Source organism: Meriones unguiculatus, chromosome 2 (genome assembly GCF_030254825.1).
Source record: "Meriones unguiculatus strain TT.TT164.6M chromosome 2, Bangor_MerUng_6.1, whole genome shotgun sequence".
NCBI classification, from domain to species: Eukaryota; Metazoa; Chordata; class Mammalia; order Rodentia; family Muridae; genus Meriones; species Meriones unguiculatus.
The window spans coordinates 179,716,554-179,739,756 of NC_083350.1; the positions used below are offsets into that span (position 1 = coordinate 179,716,554).

Sequence of the window (23,203 nt, forward strand, 5' to 3'; positions counted from 1 at the left end):
TCAAAAGAAAACTAGCAACAATACATGGTATTTAGACTTACATATAAAAGTTAATAAATATAGGAAGTTACTGTAGCTTACCTTAATGAAAGCGGCTCTCAGAGTCTGGGCTGCAGACAAATTTACTCGTTCTAGCTACAATGAGAAGTTTAAAATTATGATTAGTATGTGTGTTCTTGGAGAAAATAATTTCTGATGCTTTGTTCTTTACTAATCATAAATCCATCATACGATAAGCAAAAATGTTTCAATAATTATAAGCCATAATTTTTCAAGAATTTAAAATTCTTATTCATACCTGAAAAAAGTTTTTGGGTTTTTTTTTTTTAATAAGATGCACCCCATCTTAAACATAAATTTGTGCTACAGAATACTTGATACAATCATGATACAGAATTCTAAGTCCTAAGAGAAACAAATACAGATACTGACTTGAATTCCAGAAAATATTGAGAATTTAGGATAAGCATTCTGCCTGATTCCCTAGCTATAGTCCTGTGTGTGCATACAAGTAGTTCTGTGTGTTGGTCAGAGTGACCAACACAATGAAACATGTGCTTCCATTCTTTGTAATCACTTTAACTTCTCAGTCAAGGATTAAGCTTTACCTAGTTTTTACCAATCAGCAAATAGTGCTGACAAAGTAATAATAATCCTCAAACTGAAGCCTGAGTTTCAGAGGTGTTTCCATCTGTCCTCTACTACTCTAAGAGTAAGTAATTACCTAAAATAATACATCAAAATTAACTGTAGATGATGGAGAGGTGGCTGAGCAGTTAAGACCACTCACTCCTCCTGTAGAGGACCTGGTTCAATTCCCAGTACCCCTATGATGACTCATACCTATCTGTAACTCTGGCTCCGGGGGCTTTAACATTCTCTTCTGGTCTATGCAGGAACTGTATACACAGAGTATACACTTACATTCATGCAGCACCCAAAACACTCATACACATAAAAATAAAAACTTTTAAAATGTTAAATGTAATTATTTTAATTTTATTATCACGTGTGAGGCTAATTTATTTTACAAGTAAATAACACAGTTGATGTAATAATCATGAGTGCTGTTTAAAGTAACAGCAAAGCTCATCAGACCTCAGGTGTGTAAGAAAGTTGGCACAGGCAGGTAGGATGACTGCTTCCATACTGACAGCTCACGTGCTTCTGTGCATTTACACCCCACTGCCTGCCTGTGACCAGCTACAGGTCTGAGTCAGATATGTACCTTCAAGTACTAGCCATACTATATCACTCATCATCACCCTCACTGAAATGCAAGGAAAAGAAGACCAACAGCAAGTGAAGAGTTGGTAAAAATGATCCAAGACAGGGATTTCTAGACTACACTTAAATATTTGTATCTTTCAAAGGAAGTAGCCACAGGAAGGTCAGACAAACCTTAGTAATTCCAAAGTCTGTAAACTGTGAAGCACCCCAGTGGCATTCGGTTGGGTATACTGTACACCTACACATCTGTAACAAACTTGGAGGTTTTCTTACTCGTGTGGGTTCCAATGCCCAAGAGTAGCCAGGCACACAGCCCAGACCTCTTGTTTGCAGAGAAGTTACCATCTTCATGAACTCATATAAATTGTTCTCACATCAATATAGGCTTGTATTGCTCTTAGGCAGCAAGGTTTTTACCCACCCCATGAAAAGGACTTTTATGCCTCTCAGCTGTGATTAAGACTTAACAAAACCATGTTCATCACATTATCCCTCTCTTGGCAGTAGATTCTGACAACATTCTAACAGCAGCTATTTCATTAAGAATCAAGTAAGTGCTTGTAGAGTTTTTTTTCTACAGAATAATCTCTAATCTTCACAACATACATGGTACTATCTTAATTTTACACAAACATTGGTTGATACAAATTTCCAACTTTCTACTGAAACAGAGTTCATGCCATCAGCTCGGCTCTCTGGTTTGTCCACAAGCAGCCTTTATCACTTTCCACACTGGAGTTGCATCTCTGTAACAACTAATAGACTCCTGAATTCTACCATGTGTAAGAAGTCAATGTTAAAAGACAATTCAGACCTTTAATAACTAGAAGTCGAACTCAGCAGCAATGTGAAAGGTGAAAAGTAGAACTGTCATCAACTTAGTTTTAAGAAATAGTTATCTAAATTGATTTTACAGTGGTCTGCCTTCTGAAAACTATCTTTACAAGTTCTACCACTTAAAGGTTTCTTCAAAGCTGGTGACACATGAGAATGTTGTGTTTTGATGTCAGTCTAAAACACAAAAAAAATTGCACTTTGTTTCCAATACTTATTACTAAGTAGAACGCTGTGAGCTGTTGGGGTTATACTTGCTGGCTAGAGTAGCCTCATAATGAACCCTGTCCTATTTGCAATATTTACTATATTACTAGCAATGGATAGCACATACACCGTATGCTGGCTCTATCGGGGTGGGGAGATGTAGTGGGGGAAGATTACAGGCTACACTGTGCATCACTATGCATTAAAACAAGAATCAGCATTGCTTGGGTTTCACCCTCTCTTCATGTCACCACTGAACAGAAGGGGGGAAAAGTCCAAATGAGAGAAAAGAAGGCTTAAGATACTTTATCACCACTATGAGGCAGAGCAACAGTGCCTGCTAAAGGGTCCCTGAGGAACTCAGCATTACCTCTCAGCTTAGCCCCACACTACCAACTGCAGCAGCAAGAGCAGCTTCTGCTACAGAACTGAGGACAGACTTTGAACACTTACTATTATCAACTGTACTTGCCAAATTCAGGCTCAAATTCACTAATAAAACTCTTCTTAAGTTCAAATATAATTCCAGTTATAAACCTCATTTATTCCCCAATCCCTCGAGAAGTTATCAGTTCATTTCCATAGCTTAACTATCACGAGTTCTGAAATCCATGACTAGAAGAAAAATAAATCAACTCAGCCTTTCCTCACGTTTTCAACAGTCTTGTATGGATTCTTATGAAAGCTTTTTTTTTTTTTAATTCTTAAAGGTCAAAATATTTAGGTTAATTAGTTCTAAACTGCTTATGAGTCTACTGGCTTCCTCAACTTCAGACAAGATTAGGTTTTCCCATGATGATACCATCCTTAAACCTTCTCCAAATTTACTTATCCTATTTCTTACACTAAACTAGGCCACATCACAAGACTAAAATCTTGAGGTATATTTTGTAAGAATGTGGCCAATCAGGTATCAAATGACATATATGACAAAGCAGGTAAGAAGAGTCACATAAGTAGTATAAAAACATCTGCTGAAACAGTGTTGGCAAGTTTGAAAACTCTATGCTGACCATAATGTTGTCAAAAATATTAATAATTTTAACACTATATGCCCAGCATTATCATAAATACATTACTCTATATGAACTTATTTTCCACAGGTTGTTGAGATTTAAATAACTTATTATTTATTATAAATTTATTAAACAGGAATTCCAGGCAAAGTATGACTCTTATTGCAGAATAGTACTAAACTGATCATGTCAGATACTACAGGTAAACATTCATCCACTCATTGTTGAGAAGTTATGTTTAGTTTGTCTGAATCCTTCCCCCTCTAACAAGGGAGAAAAATGAAGTAAAGAGGTTAAGTTGGAATAGTTCTCAGCTCGCAGCTGTTTACTAGAAAAAAAATTTAGTGTTATACATATCAGCAAAAGTGGCAGAAGTAGCTGAATGAGAAGCAACTGAATACAAAATCATTTATTCGGAGGTAATATTTTGTGGTGATTTATTGATAAACAAATTCCTATATAGTCACAAAACTTTTTTTTTTCCAAGTTATGTCATATATTGCTTCAGAAAATGTTATGTCTTAAAACATGTCCCTCTACATGGCTTATTTTTCCTGGAAGAAGGAAATTCTTCTCCATATACAAATAATCAGTAAGAAACAATAGTTACAGGAGAACCTGACCTCAGGCCTGGCATGAGGCTGGTAGAAGCCATGCTTTCTGTTATGCAGTAGGGAGGACTATTCCACAGTAAGTTTACAATGTATACAATATACTTGGACATTGAACTCAGTGGCCGCTGGCTAAACAAGAAGTGTGCTCTGTTATCTTGCAGTTACCTTACTAAGTACAGTTAGCACTCAGAATGCCATAAATAAGTGATTTGTAAGCATGAGTAACAGTACCAAAATTTCTATTGTTCCTCTAGATAAATGATACCTAAACTGTGCTACTATGAATAAAATGTTAGGGGTGAACAGACTTGCTAATGTTTATAATACACTTTGTAGAGGATTTACAAAGTCATATCTATTTTCAGCAGCCCTGATGGAGAACAACTTTCTAGACGATTAATTTGAAACTATTTTTACTTCTATCTAAATTTGTACAGCACAGAACAATAAAGCCAAACTAAACTGTAATATATCCACCAGTACCCATACATAAAATTCACAGTTGAACTAGAGTTAACTATGAATTTAATTCATTAGACACCTTACATTAACATGCCGAAATGCTAAAGAAAAATGGAAATATTCTTGATACAGAACACGCTAAAGAATAGCAGTGAATGCAATACCTTTTAACTCAACACTTCCAATAATTATTCTATTCTATTCTTCTATCCAACTCTAGATTTCATCTGTTAAGAGGAAATTTAAGTACCACTGCCATTTCTGAAATAATAGTTTTGAGCATATTTTTGAATATGAGACAGGAAGTAATTTTTTAAAAAGTGCACTATAGGATTTGGCCAACAAACTGACACTTAGAATGTGACCTCACTAATGTGCTGCAGCAATGTTCCAGTTGACATAGTCACCCACTTTATCCTCAAACGTCACTCCTGAAAATCAATTCCTAGAACAATGATGAATCACCAAGTCTATACCCATGGCATCACATGTGTTTACAGATCTCACCTGGAGATCATCATCTTAGGGAAGAGATTTACCATCCTATTCCTAGCCACTTCTTATTCTTTGAAGTAAATTTCTTTTATACGTGACCATAACAAAATTTTCATCAATATCAATCCCAACAGTTCATTTAATCCATACTCCTCACTTTTAGAGTGAAGTACAAGATTCAAACAGCCATCCTTCATACACAGAAGTAAATTGATGCATGTTGCTAGAACTAAAGCCTCTTAGTTCACTAACTGGAGGATGAAACTGATGCTCTATAAATGAAATTTGCCTCCTCTCAAACCAAGACTCAAAATACTAGACTAATCCAGAAATTCTCCCTAACACTCTGTGCTGTAGACTCTAAGTAGGGTGTACAGAACTGAAAAGATATAGCACTTGTGGGTGAAACTATGAAAATAGTTTTTGGAGTATGTCAGAAATTCAAACCTTAAGTTCTACAAACAGTTGTCTCCTTGTCTCACTCCTGATACAAAGTTAATTATGTAACTTTAAACACTTGTATTCCCTAGTAGATTCTTAAGAACAGTTATGTTGCTTGCTTGTTTTCTCTCTATCAGCATGGCCTAGCAGTGCTAAAGCAAACAAACTTACCACAAGGAAGCACTTCTTTCTAATAACAGCTAGTTGCAATGAAGTATCACAACAAAAACATGGATTTGATTATCGGCTTGTTGAGAGCTGCCCCAGAAGGGACAAGTTTTACAAGAGAGGCTTTCTCCTCAGTAAAAGATTTCTGAACTTTCTAACCTCTTGTGCAGTTAAAACTGGTCATAAGATTAAGTTCTTAAAAAATAATGTATATGCATATAGTCTTGTGTAGGACATTTCTGGTACACATTAATTAAGTAGACTCAGCTAGAAAACAAGATTTCATACCTTATCTCATTCCCCCCCCTTCTGGACAAGAACTTAGTACATGATAGAGCTTTTGTAGCTACTGTGCATACTGAGAAGATTGCGACATAGTAAAGCAGAAGATGAATTTCTGATGATACCGATTCATAGTATTACTAGCCTTGGAATTCCCTGCCTTCAGAATCTTTTATATAATGGAGACAGAAACTTTTACTTACACCACCATTTTGAATTCTCCTGAAAGTCCTCTGAACCTGATACTATTTGGTAGGGTTTAAAATTCTAATATATGCATGGTTTGTTAAAAGTATAAATTAATCATTCTCTACGGTCTCCTAGATTTAGGCTCATAAAGTATACCACTGTCATCCCTGACAATGTGAGGACAAACAGATTTGAGTCTCAGAATAACACTCTACAAGGCACTGGCATTTTCATAATGGCTTCCAGCTATATTAGCAATAATAAGATTGGTGGTTTTGAAATTAATTATATCGTGCAGCAAAAAGAATTATTAATTTTTTTAAGGCTAAAGCCACTGATTTTAGAGATAGGACACACAGAGTAGACATTAATTTTATGTAAAGTTAGAAAATATAATTTCACCATTCAATGTCTCTATTCACCACTGCATAGAAGGCATGAATTAACCTGTAAGGGACTTACAGATGTGAAATTCTCTCCATATAATAGTATATTAATTTAAACAAAAAGTGTCATGTTCAAGACAATTCCGTCAATAAAAAAAGCTACCTGACTTCTTCAGATGCAATGCAACAGCTTTTTTTTTTTTTTTTTTTTTTTGAGACAAAGTTTTTCTGTGTAGCCTTGGCTGTCCTGAAACTCAGTCTGTAGACCAGACTGGCCTCAAACTCAAGAGATCAGCCCACCTCTGCTTCCCAAATGCTAGAATTAAAAGCGTGAGTGCCGCCAGGCTCAGATATCAGTTTTTTAACAGGGCTTTGTCATCATAACCTTTAGTTACCTAACAAAGTACTTGTTTCTAGGCTTATTCCTCTCTTTTACATTCTAATATATAAATGTCTCGTTTCTGTGTCCTGAAAATAAAGCCCACCTACCCATTTCTCATTTTTTTCTTACTTAATAGTATTTACTAGAACTTTCAACTTGGAAAACTATAGGTAATGCCTATCTCTTCTACTGAGAATAGCATAGACTAGAATAGAATATTGGCTTTTATTTCTACAAGTGTATGTATAGACTGGACCTAAGAGCCAACCCAAAGAGTTCAGTTCATATAAATATCTGTCTTGTTGGAAGAACAGATGAGTGAATGAAACAGATATCAAGGAATTGCAGAAATCTTCTATGTGCACTCACCTCATTAAACACAGGATACATAACTGCATAGAGAGGCATAGAAACCATGGAAGTGGTCTCAGCTTCATTCTTCATCTCTTCCATTGTCATCCTCATTCAAAAGCCAACTACAGTAGAAAAAGCAATGCTAAAATGCAAAGGAATCTTCATTCACTGCAGAATTTCTTCCCCTTTTTATGTGTGTGCGATAAAGAATGGTGCACAAAAAAGAACAGCAATCTAGTGGGAGGGAAAAGGAGAAAAAGCAATTTACACTAAAGGGAAACAACAAAATTCTTTAAACTTTCTTTTCAAAATTAGAGAGTTGCTAGCTATCACATTCAGAAGCTAACTTGCTAATACATTTTTCTATGTCAAAACAACCCTAGTTAGAGAGATATTTCCCTCTTCTTTATAGACTAAAGAATCACCTCATTCTAACCTGGTTAAGTCCTACTTACAAGGCAGTGTATCCACAGTCTACTTTAAATGAATTCAGTGAGTTCTCCATGAAACACCATGAAAAATTACATATTCAACTGCATGATATACAACCACTAAACCTACTAACTAGAGGCATGATTACATTCATGAATGACAGTCATATATGTGAAATAATAACCATGACATATGGAGAGCTAAATTAAAAAAAGTAAAACAGAGAATTAAAGAGTTTTAAAGCTTTTTGTGCTACTTGTTCACTGATTTTAGCACCTGAAAATAACAACAGAAATAGTACCATAGATTTAAAACAAATTATAATATTGAGAAAATGATATTAAAAGCTAGTTGCATGGAAAATAGCATACATTGTTCTTTGTCAGTGGTACTCTCTGATATCTAGAACTCTGGAATCTCTATAAAGTAGACATAAAACTAGGAAAAATTTGAAATTATAAGTAGTAAAAATAAAAAATTAAGAATTCAGCAATACATCCCAGCACTTGGAAGGACAAGCTGAAGAGATCTAAGTTTCTGGGCTATATAAAAAGGCCTACCTAAAACAACAAAAAATTTTACATCCTAAAATCTGTATATCTAAAGAAGCTAAGCAAGAAGGAGGACCCTGAAGATGATCAATCCTCACTCAGAAAGGCAAATGGGATGGACCTCGGAAGAGGGAGAAAACAGGGATCAGGACTAGAGCCTACCACACAGGGCCTCGGAAAGAATGTACCCAGCAGGGTATAGACTCATAACCAAACATTGGGCAGAGTAGAGGGAATCTTATGAAAGAAGGGTGAGAAAGAAAGTCATGGAAGGAACTGGAGCTCCACAAGGAGAGCAAAAGAACCAAGAAATCTGGGCACAGTGGTCTTTTCAGAGACTACTACTCCAACCAAGGACCATGCATCGAGATAACCTAGAACCCCTGCACAGATGTAGCCCCTGGCAGTTCAATCTCCAAGTGGTTTCCCTTTTAACGGGAACATGGAGAGTCTCTGACGTGAACTCAGTGGCTGGCTCTTTGATCACCTCCCCCTAATGGGGGAGAAGCCTTGCCAGGCCACAGAGGAAGACAATGCAAGGTCCTGATGAAATTTGATAGGCTAAGGTCAGATGGAAAGGGTGGAGGACGTCCCTTATCAGTGGACTTCGGGAGGGGCATGGGAGGAGATGAGGGAGAGAGAGAGGGATTAGGAGAGGATGTGGGAGGGGGCTACAGCTGGGATACAAAGTGAATAAACTCTAATTTGTGAAAACAAATAAATTAAAAAAATTTAAAAGAAGAATGTAAACTTAAAGAAGGAATTCTTTACCTTCTAGGCTGAACAATCAACTTAAACATAAAACTAATAGTAATTGCACATACAAAGAAGGCTGTTAACTCTGAGCAATTGTTTCTAAAGAAAAGATTTCTGCATTATAAAACATTTCTCACATGCATTAGTCTTCAGGGTAAGTTATTTTACAGTAACTACCATTTCAGTTTTACAAATACAGACGTACACTCGTGTATGGAGAATTCACGCAGTAGCCCAAGACTGGATTTCAGATGCAGACTCCAGACTTAATACTCACACAGCACAAAGACCTCTAGAAGTGAAAAGTAAAGGACACCCTTTCTATCCCCACCTACTCAAGGAGCCCAGAAGTTAACTCAATCATTGAACATATGAAGTTTAGTGCCTATAGATACGAGATGTAGACCTTAGTCATTGAACACCTGTCTATACAAGATTCTTTGAAAGAACTAAATTTCGTTTAAAAAACTATATTGTTTGAAAAACCAAGAGCTAGAATACTGCTTCAAAGGCTCCAACTCCCTGTCAAATCTGAGTGCTTAGCATTCTACTGTACCCTTACCAGTGAGATGCAGTTAATAATCTGTTAATAGCTGAACCCTGGTTTTGAAAATTTTTAAAAATAGAAAAGAAAGATACCCTTCTTTTTTTAAAGTAAACTTTGTTCCCCAACTTTAAAGAATTCCACCAAAACCAATTCCTAAACTTTGTAATACACAGCAAGAGAAAACATACTATGGTAGATTTACAAAGATTGCTTTAGTTATAAACACCATGAAGAGCAGAGCAGAAGGGCAGAGTTATAGGCAGAAAAAGCTTACCATACTTAGCATGTCAATGCACGAGATAAACAGGACTAGATCTAAGTAAGCAGAAGTAGGTAAGTAACAATGGTAGTCTTCTTTTTCCTATGTAATGCTTCTAAGTGATCTACTTTTATGTTGCCACACACTTCTAATCCCAGAACTTTGGAAAGAGGCAGATTTGCTATGCTACAAAGCTAGTCTTACTTAATAGATCACAAATTTGGAACAAAAAAGGCTGATAAACAATAATAGTAAAAATGAAAACTACAGAATTAAGGCAAAAAATAGACTAAAGAGTAAGGAACAGCAAAATGGGCCCAGAAATAGAACTTGAAGAGGAACTGAATTTGGTAATAAGAAGGATAACTTGTTAAATATTTTATTGATTACCTATATAGGCATGACAGTAACTATACATCAGCTAATAAAAAAATAATACAATCTTCAATCTTTTGGTGCTGATGCCATGGACAGAACACAGGAAATGATCCTATGTGAGTAGCAAAAGAAAGGCTGGCCTGTATGTTTGAAATGGGAGATTGTGGCCAGACGTTTTAAATGCCATAGAACATAGACAGCGACTTTTAAATTAAATGTACCCTTCAAAGAATAGCATATTAATATCTTGGAAGCTCCCTGTGGAAAATTTGAGTGAGCTCATGAGAAGATAGGTGTATTTTCAAGAATTTCAATAAAAAGGAGATGGCAAAAGGCAGAGCAGGGATCAAGTGGATCATTCTGCCTTTACTCTTAAGAACACATGTTGAGTACTACCTAAGACAGGGAAGCTGACAGGTTCAGGGATGAGGGAAGGTGCTTAGAACCATTAAGAGTCCTGGTGACATACACATACAATAAGCCTACTCAAATCTTCTGCAAACACTGGTGTTGGGTTCTTCTAAATCTTTTATTTAGTAAGTAGTTTCTCCTCCAAAACCAACATTGTACTATTACTGGCTCTTTAACAACTTTTTAATATTGTTACCATTGTTATTATGAAAATTGCTCCTGCAAACACTTTACAACAGTTTTTAGAAGCATTAGATCCACTTATAGTTCCAACAGCATGAGATAGCTATCAATAGTTCCAGTTTAAAATACTGGATTAATTTGCCAAATTTAATCCAAGTTGAAATGTGCTTCTGTCATTCCTTCCACATGCTTCTTTGGAAATGGTATCAGGGACAACCTACACATACGCCAAGCCAACAAAAAGCCTGCTATAAAACAAGGGCCTACTGAGCTGGGTCTTGAGAAGCTTGTTTTGACAAGGTTCCTTCCTTGGATAGTTGAGAACTTCAGTCATGTCATGGCAGATGAACAACTCTCTAAAAGTTAATCATTTCTGGAGTGAGAAATGGTTACATGTACAGATAACTGAAGATCACAGATTCTAAATTCCAACCCTGGAAGTGATCTCATCTACCTTCTACTGAAAATAAAAAAACAAAGTCTCCAAAGGCTAATTAATGTGTATGTTAGTTTTATTGTAACTGCAGCAATTTGCCTGCACATACAATCAAAAAGGAAAGATGTATTTGCCTCAGTTTTGGAGGTTTCTGTCTGAAGGTGCAGAAGAGTAGCAGATGCGGCAGACAGGAAGCATCAAGCGTCTCCCTTTCTCCACTGTAGCTGATCTAGGGCCATAGCTTATGGGACCATGTTCCCACATAAACAGGTCTGGACAGATTTTCCTCTTACGTTGTTCTGGAAAATGCTCACAGATATAGTCAGTTGTGTTTTACTTTTAGTTGTTCCTTAACCCAACCATGCTGACAATCAATACACAATACAGTGCACAGTGATTTACCCATGTCACAAGTACTTCCTAATAATAACATAAGTTGGAAAAAAAGCATAGCCAGGAAAGTACTTGCCACCATCCATGTACCTGAGTTCAATCTCCACCAACCATACAGGCAGACACTGAGGAGAAGGGTCATGTATCTGTAATTCCAGGGGAGAGAAGATACAAACAGCTATATCTTTGGGGTTCCCTGGGCTCAGCCTATCCTAGCAAAATTAGTAAACAATCCCCAAGTTTTAGTGAAGAGACACTGTCTCAAAAAGTAAGTTAAGTGCTCCTGAAGAGCAACACCCAAAGCTGACCTCAGGCCACACACACACACACACACACACACACACACACACAAACATACACACACACACAGAATTAGTGTTGATAACAGTATGAACCTATTAGGAATAGCTTTATATTTTCTTTTTATTGTGATGCTGCAGAGGAAATTGTTCAGTTCAAAGTGAGCTTTTCAGGTGTATTGCTATGAATCCATAGAATAAATAAATAACAACAAAAACAAACCCCTATCAGGGGCTGTAAATGTTACAAACTTTGGCAAATGATACCTTTAAATTTTGTTTAGAAATAAATGTTAAAATGTAGAACTACAATACAAATGGAAACTTCTCCCGCACGTTCCTCTTAAAAATTCCCTGAATATTCAAAATAGTACCATTAAATTCTACCATAAGAAAAATCACCTTGAAATATGAGCTTAAAAGAATTACTACTTGTTCAGAATAAATACGTATAAAACAGACTGTTGGCCACTTCCACTGCCAAACTCAGTCTTTAGGGCTCCTGGTCTGCCTGACCAACTCCCGTCTACTCATGTAAAGGGCCGAAGTATCTCAGGATTTCCTGAAACACTCACTTTACTTCATCTGGGACCTAAGAGATAATTCTAGTGCTACTACTATTTACAATGGACAAAGGGAATAGAAAAGCAGAAGGTCTTGGAACTGGACTGAATGTGGTTCTTTGGGAAAAACAGATTCTTAAATAAGTTCTGTACTTTTGTTAAAAACCAATCCAAAAAACAAAAAATAAAAACAAAACACACCTTACTCTAACATGGTACAGAGTCCATGTGTTCCGTTCCAGTTCATGTGTTATTTTTTCCCCATAAGGACTATAGAGATAGCATGGAGCAATAATACTTTGAATGAATAAAGTAAGATTATAAGTAGAAAAAGTTTAAGTTTAGGCTTGTTAATAACTTTTCAAGTACCAAGCTTAGTAAAATAAAAGCAAATACAGAAACTTAATTGATTGTATTAAATTCTATACTTTGTTATATTTATCAGTTTTTACTTTCATTTTAGTTATTCCAAGTTCCTCCTATTATATTAAATTAAGACAATATTAGAAACTTCAAGCAAAATCAAAACTACAACAAGATTTTACACAAAACTAAAATTAAAAAACAAACAGTAAGATATTATAAAGTCTAATATCTTGTTTGTATTATAGCCACTAGAATATTTTTTAGATTCTGAAGGCACTACTGGTATACATTTTATTTTATTTTTTAAAGACAGGATCTCATTAAGTAGCCTTGACTGTCCTGGGACTAATTATGTAGACCAGCCTCGCCTCCAGATCAGAGACCTGCCTGCCTATGCTGCCTGAGTGGTGGGACTAAAATGGTGCACCTCCCTACACAGCAACATTTCATGCTTAACTAAATTCTCTAAATACAAGATTTCTAATACTTTGCTTTACAGATAAGCAAGACCAAAAGGGCCAAGAAGCTTTCAGCAGAGTAAATCTTTCTCTTTGAAAGTTTTAGTTCCCAAGTGCTACCTTCCACCAACTATTTCATAGCTCATTAGGAACACTGATTCGAAAGACTACTCAATCAGAATCCAGGTATTTACATATTTAACAGACAATCCAGATGAATCTCATGAAGAGAGCAGTCTGGTAATCACTGCTATCAAAACAAACAAATAACAACAAAACTGCGTAAGTAGAAAATTCAATTGCTATGGCCAGCCCCAGGGATCCAGGTAAAATGTCAGGTAAAGTATCTGGAGTGTGCAGTGTGCTTTATGACTTTCCAGTTTATCAGTAGTTTCCTTTTTTTCCCCATCAGAAACAGACAGAGTGATATTGTATCCTATTTGCGGGCACAGTATCCTAAAACTGTAACATTTCCATTATGGTATCTATTACAGTTTCAGAAAGTGAAAAAATTCTCAATTAACAGAGCAAAAAACTCATCTACAAGTTCTAGCATAGAGGTGTTCTCCAAGAGCTGTTTGACTTGAAAGTTTCAAAAGGTTTGTTTTCTCTTCATAATTAGCAAGAATCACAGGCTCCTAGAGAAACTAGCCCTCCCTACACCCATGCCTAGAACTGTACAGATCACACAGCAACCATTTCACAAGTAGGAATGCTCTAATTTGTCCTCATGACCTTCAAAAGCCACTCCAAGAGGTAAATTTTCCTAAAAGGTTTGGAAAGAAAAAGACTGAGGAATACTGTATGCAGGAAATTCTACTTAGATAAAAATGAGCTTCAGTGCTTCAGAATATACTTATTACCAAGCTGTTATGGAATGCTGCATTTAGGAACATATATAAATACCTTGCTTATAGCAAGAAATATATAGCACCTTGACACTATACTGCTATTATGTGTTTATTTATGTGCATACATGTGTATTTCATAATATTAAACTGTACAGAATTGTGTAGAAAGCTATGGAGAAAGAGTGAAATAAAGTCTGAAACATGGACCCAAATTCTTTATTGGTTAAATCATGTTATGTGTAAACAAGTCATCCTACCTCTGTCAATTACATTCTTCTTTAAATTTAATAACTAGGCTGTATACTTAAAAGAGATGAAGTTAAAAATTAGGTAGTTCACAAGCCAAACTATAACATCTTTATATTAAATTTTAAGTTACTAAGCATTGTATTTTACATCTTTTAAATAAAGTTATTCATGCCATCATGATGTGTCACTTCACTGCAAAGTCCAGTATATTTAATCAAATTTTGAAGAGCATTCCTTTCTGAATCACATCTTTCAGGCACTGCTGAGCTCAAATAGCCCTTTTTCTCTTTCGAAATTTTATATCTCAAATATGTTATAGTAAAAGAAAGCTAACATAAAGAATTGGTACCCAGAAACTAAGTTTTTGACAATAGTTATATATGAGACAATGTGGAGGAATCTGGGATTAGTTTTGCAAGGAGCTTTGAAATTTTCAAAAGGACTGTGGGACAAAGTATCATATAGAGTGGAAGAATGTAAATAATGTAAAGTGAAGGATGATTATGCCACATCAGAAAACAAGGATGAATAAAGAAAGTCAGGCTCATGAGAATACCAATGGAAATGAAGACTGTACTGGGAACTGGACTAGAAACTATCCTTGTCAGAGCGTAGGGGAGTGGGAGGAGCATTTATTTTGTTCACTGTCTGGCACTTTGAGGAGGACCAAGCTTCAATATGAATGGGCAAGATTATCTGGAAAAGGAATCTAAGGGCAGCAAATCAGGTCAGGAAATGACATAATAGACATTACCCAATAGATATTACCAAGTGGGCAAAGTTTATAATTTGAAAACTTTCTAGCCTGGCCAAAAAAGAGAAGTACATGTAAAGGTGCAGCCAGAGGATGTGGTAGCTAGGCTAGCAGGCTTTAAAAAAAAAAAAAAAAAAAAAAAAAACTGGCAGGCTTGGTGGCGCATGCCTGAAATCGCAGCATTCAAGGATGCAGAGGCAGGAGAATCTCTGTGAGTTTGGACGCCAGACTGGTCTATAAAGTGACCACTAATTCCTGCTAACATGACTGCCTAAACATGCACTCAGAGGGACAATATCAACAGGTGCACTCACGTGGAAGTAGGAAAGCTTACAAGGTCTCAACCCTAGACAAGGAACTACAAGAATGCACGGATGCTGAGAGCAGGAGAAATGGTCTGTCCTAGGGAAAAGCACACCAATTGGTTGGTTATTTCATACCAAATGATCAGCCCTGAAAAAAAACCTGAGATTCTGCCTCACTTACTCACAGTGATGGGCACATTAGAACTGTAAGCCAAGCAGAGCCCTTCTCCCCTCGGTTGCTTTTGTTTTCCAGGACAGCCAAGGCCACACAGAGGAACCCTGTCTCAAAAGCAAAACAAAAGAAAAACAGAACAAAAAAGAAGTGACAGTTTGCACCAGGAGAGTAGGATGATACCTCAGAGCACTTCATTAAACTGCAAATTCACTGGACCCATCAAAGGTTCAAAGGCTTGGAACAGCAAACACCAGGCACCCCAAATAAGAACCCTGGGAGAAGAAGAGCACCCTGCCAGCGCTTGACTGCCCATGGAATGGTTTTCCTAGGATTCACTTTTGTTTTCTGCCAAGAGGAAAGAGAAAGGCAGCTTCCCTGTTTCCAACAAGCCCTCGTAGAGCATGGTCTGGGGGGTAAACCTTGGGGAAGGGCCACCTTCCTTCCGATGCTGATTTTCCAGGAATGCAGAGTGAAGACTTTCATCTACATCTCAGAGAAAGCCTGAGAGGCCATCCAGTGCACAGTGGGGTGGTAGTCCTGTGAGGTCACCCAAATGGACAAAATCTAGTGAGGGCTGTAGGACCTAAGCTGAAGTTTACAATGGAGAACATGGTAAGGGAGATTTGGCATACAGTGCTCATCAGCTCAGACTACAGGAAGCATGAAAGTCACTCCAAGAAAGCAGCCATGTGGGCAGTAACTAACAAGACTCTAAGAGTAGAGCTGCCCAAGCCCTTAGAAGCCTACATTCTGCCAGTATGCCTTAGGTGCAGATGTAGGGCTTTAGAATTTGATGTCTGCCCTGCTGGGTTTCCCAGATGCTGCTCACTCCTTTCACTGGAAAGGAAATGTGTACCGATTTTTACAGAGGCTCGCAGCTAAGTTTTTTTGAGCCACTCAGGATTCTGGATTTGAATCGTGGAGAAATATAGGAACGGTTACAGTGGGACTCTTGGAGACTGACTGAACCCATTTTACATCATGGCATGACATAAACCTATACAGGATATAAGCTGAATGCTGTCATTTGGAACTTCCATGTCTCTCAGACCCACGTATTGAAAACTTTTGTTTCCAAGGAGGAGATATCAGGAGTTTGTAGAAACTTTAAGAAGTTGGACAGGTCTAAAGACCTTAGGTCAAAGGAATTATAGCCTTGAATATTTTAAAAGCATAAGCTTCTTTCTTGTTCTTTGTTCGGTCTCTTTTGTGGTGGATGATTTTATTCCTACCATGATCGGCTCTATCTCCAAAGCACAGGGGTCAAGTGACCACAGACTGCAGCCAAGTTCTTTATCTCAAGCATTTTGTTATAGAGAAGGAAAGTTAACATTAGTATTGCCTACAGGACAACAGGACCAGGGGTGCTGCAGATAATCTTGGGAACATCCGGAACACTGGTACTCAAGAACACAGCTGTTTCGTGTAAATGCTAACAGCAAACAACTTCCTGGTTTGCTGTGAAGATACAATTCATTATTACAGATAGGACAGCCTATGAAGTATAATAATTAATATTAGCAATTATGGTTAAGTGGAGAAATGTACATGCAGTAAGTCAGGTTTCTACCACAGTCATCTCTCCCAGGTATCAAGGACCCTAAAACAGAAAAACTGGTAAAGATAATGAATGGTTTTAAACCTCCAAGACAGAACTTCTTTTTCTAAGTAAAACCTTCCCACCCCTCCCTGGATGTGTATGTGTTTGTGAGAGAAATTAAACATTATTCCCTCATTTAATAAACTAGGTATTTAAAATGTGCTGGTTCGTCCCTCTCACAGAAGGACAACATCTCTCTCCTTAAAACAAAGTCACTTACTAACATACACATTATAAACAAAACATAAATGAGGGCCCTCATGGTAAAGCTAAGAGAGCATAGATATGTATACCCAAACTTTTCTATGACTCAGTACCAGATCTCAATTTCCTTTCAGTAACTCTTCTTGCTATAGATGCTGATACATTAAAGAAAGTTAACTGCTAATGTTCTAACTTTAGACTGAAAAATAATCCTTATAGATATCAAGCCTTACACAATTCAGAACCAAATCGGTGGCTTATGTGTTAGCCAATACATTAATGTGCTTCCAACGCCTATAGTAGATGTGCAATGCTAACCTGCCTCATTCTTTGTGTCATCTTATGGCTCAGTTTGCACACTGGCAAGAGCTGCTGTGAACTCCCATAAAACTGTCAGGACATAAGCAGTCAATAATGCGGTTAAGATGTGATTTTGTAGATTTCTAATTTGGTACCTCTGACTAACCTTAAAGTCAAGTATTACACTATGTCAAAGGCATACATATATTTGGGGAAATTCCTGACTAAATATAGAAATCTATTTCGTTGTAAGAAGTATGTTTTTCTACTGTACATAGCAGGTGATAAATGCTTAGATTTGGAAGAAAGATATAGTTTGATTTTTTTGCTCAGCTGGGCTACACTGTTTAGTTTAGTAACTTTCTAAACTCACTGGGAAATTAATGAATGCATATACTGATTAAAGTTCTCACCTTACAGGGTTAAGAGTACTAAATATATTTAAAATATGTAATGAAGTAGCTGAAATACAGTAAGCATCTACTTCACATGGTTAGAGAAATTTTGAAATTTTGTGAGTCTGATGTGGCTTCAGGATGAAAGGAGGGTGGGACAAACCAGATCAGTGTACAAACGCTGACGTGCAGGAAGTGGTAAGTTAGACTATCCTTCAACTCTGCCACCTTCAGATGCCTTTCCTGCCTCATGTTTATCCTGCCCATACACAGCACAGTATCCATCTCATGCTGATTATCACAATGTCATACTGCTCACACACACCATTTTCAAAACTCAATTGCTAAAAGGGAGACAAAAGTTACTTTGGCCTTCAAAATTCATGTCGTGCACAGGAAATTACTTTCAGTTTGGAGATACAAAATAAATTTGGTCATCAAATGAACTTCGAGACTATTTAAACAATGCCATTGAAACTACTTTTATTTTTAGGGATTAAGAACACAGGCTGTTCTTCCGAAGTGTTCAGCGGGTTCAATTCCCAGCACCCACACGGTGGCTAACAACGGTCTGTAACTACAGCTCCAAGGGGTCCAAAGACTGCTGTGGCCTCTGTGTACACTGCACAGACACGGTATACAATATACACAGGCAAAACACCCATTCACAAACACAAATAAAATTCATACAGAACACAACCTACTTTTATTTTCTTAAAGAACACAATTCAGCTTAATACAGGAAGCTCTGTCCTAGAAGCAGACTGGGTAGCACAGGAAAATCAAGATGTGATCAAAGACCGAGTGACAACATATTAAAGGTAAAAATTTGGAGCAATGAAAAGTTTACAAACAGAATTGGAGATCAGTTGGTTGTTGGGAAAGAGGAGTAAGGAAAATAGCAAATGGCTTCTACCATATTTGAAAATTATTGGTGTAAGTAATAATACAAATTTCTTGTGGTAATTCTTTTTATTTCCTACTCCATTGACTAAAGAGAATTCAAATGTGAACAAATTAAATAATTTGTCCTCTTAACCATTTTCCTCTTTTGGCCATAAAGTTCTCAATGTAAGATTCACCGATGAAGTGCCCAACTGACTAGTTAAGTGTTTGATTGAAGAACATGACTGCTTCCTTTTGATTAGCATCTAGACCAACATAACATTAATCCTTTTTTTGGTTTGTTTGTTAAGTATCTTAGGAATTCAAATAAAAAAGCTCTCAGGGTAGGGTTCTGTCCTCTAAGTTTACAAGAACGCTGTGGACCATGTCTTCTTGCTTTGTACCAACTCCCTCATCTTAGATGTCTACCCTTTCATTTAATAACTCCAAAATAGTTAAGATTCTCTATAATATGCAACAAAAACACTTTCCTTATTTGATGTTTTTACACCACAAAAAGTTACTCTAAATGTTGGTGGAATCTGTAGCAGCAAATAATAAGTTGTCCCTGGCTCTCTAGTTTAACACTAGGTGCTAATGAGGGCAAAGTTCTCTCTCAATGATGTCATTAAACTTTACCTTTTACTTCTAACTGATCTCAAATACAATTGGTCTTAGTTGCAAGAAGGTACCAGGATGGCTATCTCTATGGTATTCAGAGTCTCTTCTGTAACCTTCACTTTGCAAAACTGTTAATTCCTTTGTAAGAGCACCTACAAAATCTTAATACTATCAAACTCAATTTTAACATGAATAAAGGCATCCTTCAAAGGAGTGTAAAAAGGCCATACTATTATTCAAAATCTTTTGGAATTAAATTAAGAAAGTCTTGCAACAATTTAAAGTGCCTAAGAGAGCCACTGCTGCCAGGCCAGGTCTGACTCATTTAACATTTTCAAGTACCTTTTGTTGTACAACCTTATGTAAGTATGAGAAGGCTGCAAGGGTGTAACATTTTAGGGTTTTATTATTCCTTCAATCCAATCACAGCTGGATTCCAGGTCATCCAAATTAAGACAGGATGGCTGAATAAGACAGAAAGAGCCATTTCAGTGCCAATAGCCAAACAGAAAGTTAGAGAAACCATGTTTTGTCCCTCCATACAAGCTATTTATCCTAATTATCAAACAAAAATTGATGCATCTGAAATGCTGGTATATTAAAATGTCTAAGTACCAAAGAAATAATCTTAGCATCTCCTTTCCCTTCTACCTGCTACTGAAGTTTAAATTCCCTAAAAGATTTATGCATTCTTCTATTTCCTAGTACCTGTTACAGAATTGTGTATGGTCTAAGTCATCAATAATGTTAGCTGAAGATATAGTGATGAAGTCAGTTCAAGCCCTTGAAAATGAATGGGACTACATGAACAGTCACTGAAAAAAACAGTGACAGAAAGGAGCACTCCTGTATCTAGTACACAATACCTACTTTAGGAATGCCAGTGGTCCGTGGTCGCAATTTTCCATGTACACAAATCCCAGACTGAGGTAAGAAAATGGACTACTACTCCCCAGACAAACTCAGACAGCCATAGACCCTCAGCCTGAGCAGCTTCTAGCACTAATTTTGAGTAATGAGTTATGATATATAATACCAGATTATAGATATTTTCCAACAGCATCTGAAGAGGAAATCACTTAACCTTTCAGTTTATAGGAAAGTGGACTATGTCACAGAGAAAAATGGGATATAATGTAGGAATGGTCTGTTAGTCTCTGCTGTTTGAACTTCCTAACAGATTTTTAAATATAAACTGTTTATTAAATAACAGTAACTATGTCCCAGTGACCTCGACATTTGGGGGACAAATTCTCTATAACTGCAACTCTAATGGTGTGAGCAGCCCTTTAAACATGAACACCATTGTGCTTAAATGACTCTAAGCAAGGTATCTCTAGTGGGACAGCCTGGACTAAACTGCTAAGCAAATATGAGTTCTGTGGGCAATTTGAGACAAGTGACTTCATCTCTCTACATTTCATCTTCCTGGTTCACAAACTGAGGATAATCATGTTTGCTTCCTACAGTGGTTTTAAGGATTGTAGGCAGGCACGTGAAATGCTTGGTATAACCATTGGCCATATATTAGATTTCAGTTCATTCCAAAGTAAACACTTTCACACATAAAACATCCTCAACAAATGTGTAGGTGAATGAATCAAGGGATCATTACTATGCAATTTAGATCTACTATGGTAAATGTATTCCCAAGAGACTTTCCCTACTAAGGAAAGGTAGGTTAACTTCAGTGCTTACCTAGTAACTCAGTGTAATCTAAGGATAATGAAAATCCTTGTGCTCCCCATCATCCTAAAGTAACTAATCAAATTCTAAGCAACTATAAAAGGAGATTAAATACGTTCAAATCACTTTTACATAGTTTAAAACAATGGCTTTCCATAATCCAAATGTAAAAGTGGCTTTGATATAAATGTGTATAAATATTTTATTACCCTAAATCTAAAACTCACAGTATTTTAAATGCAGTGAAGTACAGAATAACACTATCGTCTACGTATTTCCTCCTATATATTTCCTTCAGAGAAAATTTATATATTGCTTAAAATTATTAGTAACAGCATCTATCATAATAACACTAATATTCTATCAAAGTATAAACAGCTTAATCTCTTGCAAACTGCATTATATGAGGTGAAAAAGAATTTTACTTAAGATTCAAATAACATTCAGATTAACGTTTAAAAAGTACCAAGTAATCTTACAATTTAGCAAAACCATGTTTAATAATAAGCCTTACCACATGATCAAAATTGAAAACAACCCCAACGTTCTGCTGGGAAGTGTGCTAGTAAATACTGAATGAGTAAAGGCTACATAATTCAGATGTTAAATGTATTTTATTATACTAGTAAGTACTGAGAAAAATTACACAAGTTGTTTTCCATACAAAAATCTAGCCTACTACATCCTTAAAATTTTGTTTGCAAACTTTTAAAGACATGTTTAATCTTATAAGCATCATATGTTCAAAGCAGTAAAATATTAACTTAAATTCCTCAAATATAACTTTTAAGAAGTGCAAAATACAAATTCCCCAAATCATCTTCTCTCAAGGTTGTATTAAATCCTGGTCATAACCACAACCAAAGACAACCAAAGCAGCATAGAGACAGGTCTAGACTCAAACCTTAGCTCCAGTCCTTTAAGACTTTAGCCATTAAATTGTACTCTTCTGGGTTGAATGAGTAAATCTACACTGACTTTATACTGAATTGTGTAAGAGGTGGGCTGAGACAGAACAAATGAGAAGGCCTTGCTCAGGTAACTTTTAATGAGATGATAAAATATTAAACCAACATAGAAATAATAAATTGCAATTGCAATAGTGTTAATAGAATTCAAAATACGGAGAAGAGAGAGTGGAATCCCCTCTGGTTTGGAGAAGGAAGGTTCAGAGAAAGCTAGGCTTTGAAGGGACCAGCCACATTTGTAAAGGGAAGATGAAATGGGACATGTGGAAAGGCAGAAGTTGTAAAATGGTCCCCAAATCAGGAAGAAACATATATGAAAAAAGCAATAAATAAGTAGTTGAGGATCGGTTAATAATAGAGCAATTTTAGAAACAGAATACAAATTGGCGGGATTAAACAGAGTGAGAGGGTAGTGATATTTGAACATTTGTAATGGTCAGTCTTTTTCCTACACAAAGTTTTGAACACAACATTAAAACTTCATAGTCTAACAGGACTGGAGCCTACCACAGAGGTCCTCTAAAAACTCCAAGCAGCAGGGGATCCAAGCGGATGCAGAGACTCACAGTAAACTTTAGACAGAGTTCAGAGTTCTTCTTTATGGAAGAAAGGGGATATAAAAGAACCTGGAGGACTTCCCCTATCAGTGAACTAGGGAGGCGGGATAGTAGAGGGAGAGGGAGAGATAAAGATGGAGGGAGGGTGGAACCAGGAAGAGATAAGGGAGGAGGCTACAACTGGGATACAAAGTGAATAAATGTAAATAATAGTAACAATAGAGAAAAAAAATCTAGTTGAAAGATATGGATTATAACCTGATCTGTGACAGGTCATATGGCCTTGGGCAAATCATTTCATCACCCAAGCCTTTCTGTATTCCCTGTATCCACTCAATTATTCCAAAAACCAAGATTACAAAGATAATATACAGCCTCTGTTCTACAGATTACCTTTTAAGAAAGAGATGATTCTACAAGAAAGACCTCCGAAGTCCTGCAAAGGATACTGTCTCCTTAAGAGAACAAATATGTTTTACCAGCATTGACTTATTATAGTGGCCCACTGACACAAATGCACTTTTTAAATCTACTTCAAAATCAATTAACCCCACATAATTT

General features: G+C 36.6%; 1 protein-coding gene across 4 annotated transcripts in view; it reads right to left on the reverse strand.

Moving 5' to 3' along the window:
* Pdcd10 (programmed cell death 10) overlaps positions 1 to 23,203 on the reverse strand; it is a 41,658-nt gene that overhangs the window by 16,635 nt on the left and 1,820 nt on the right. For all 4 annotated transcript variants that reach the window (XM_021662607.2, XM_021662605.2, XM_021662609.2 and 1 more), the window contains 2 exons: positions 7,076 to 7,294; positions 82 to 135 (listed from right to left, as the gene is read on the reverse strand). In XM_021662607.2, coding sequence (XP_021518282.1) covers positions 82 to 135; positions 7,076 to 7,171 — 150 coding nt within the window. In that variant the 5' untranslated portion in view covers positions 7,172 to 7,294. The remainder of the gene's footprint in view (positions 1 to 81; positions 136 to 7,075; positions 7,295 to 23,203) is intronic.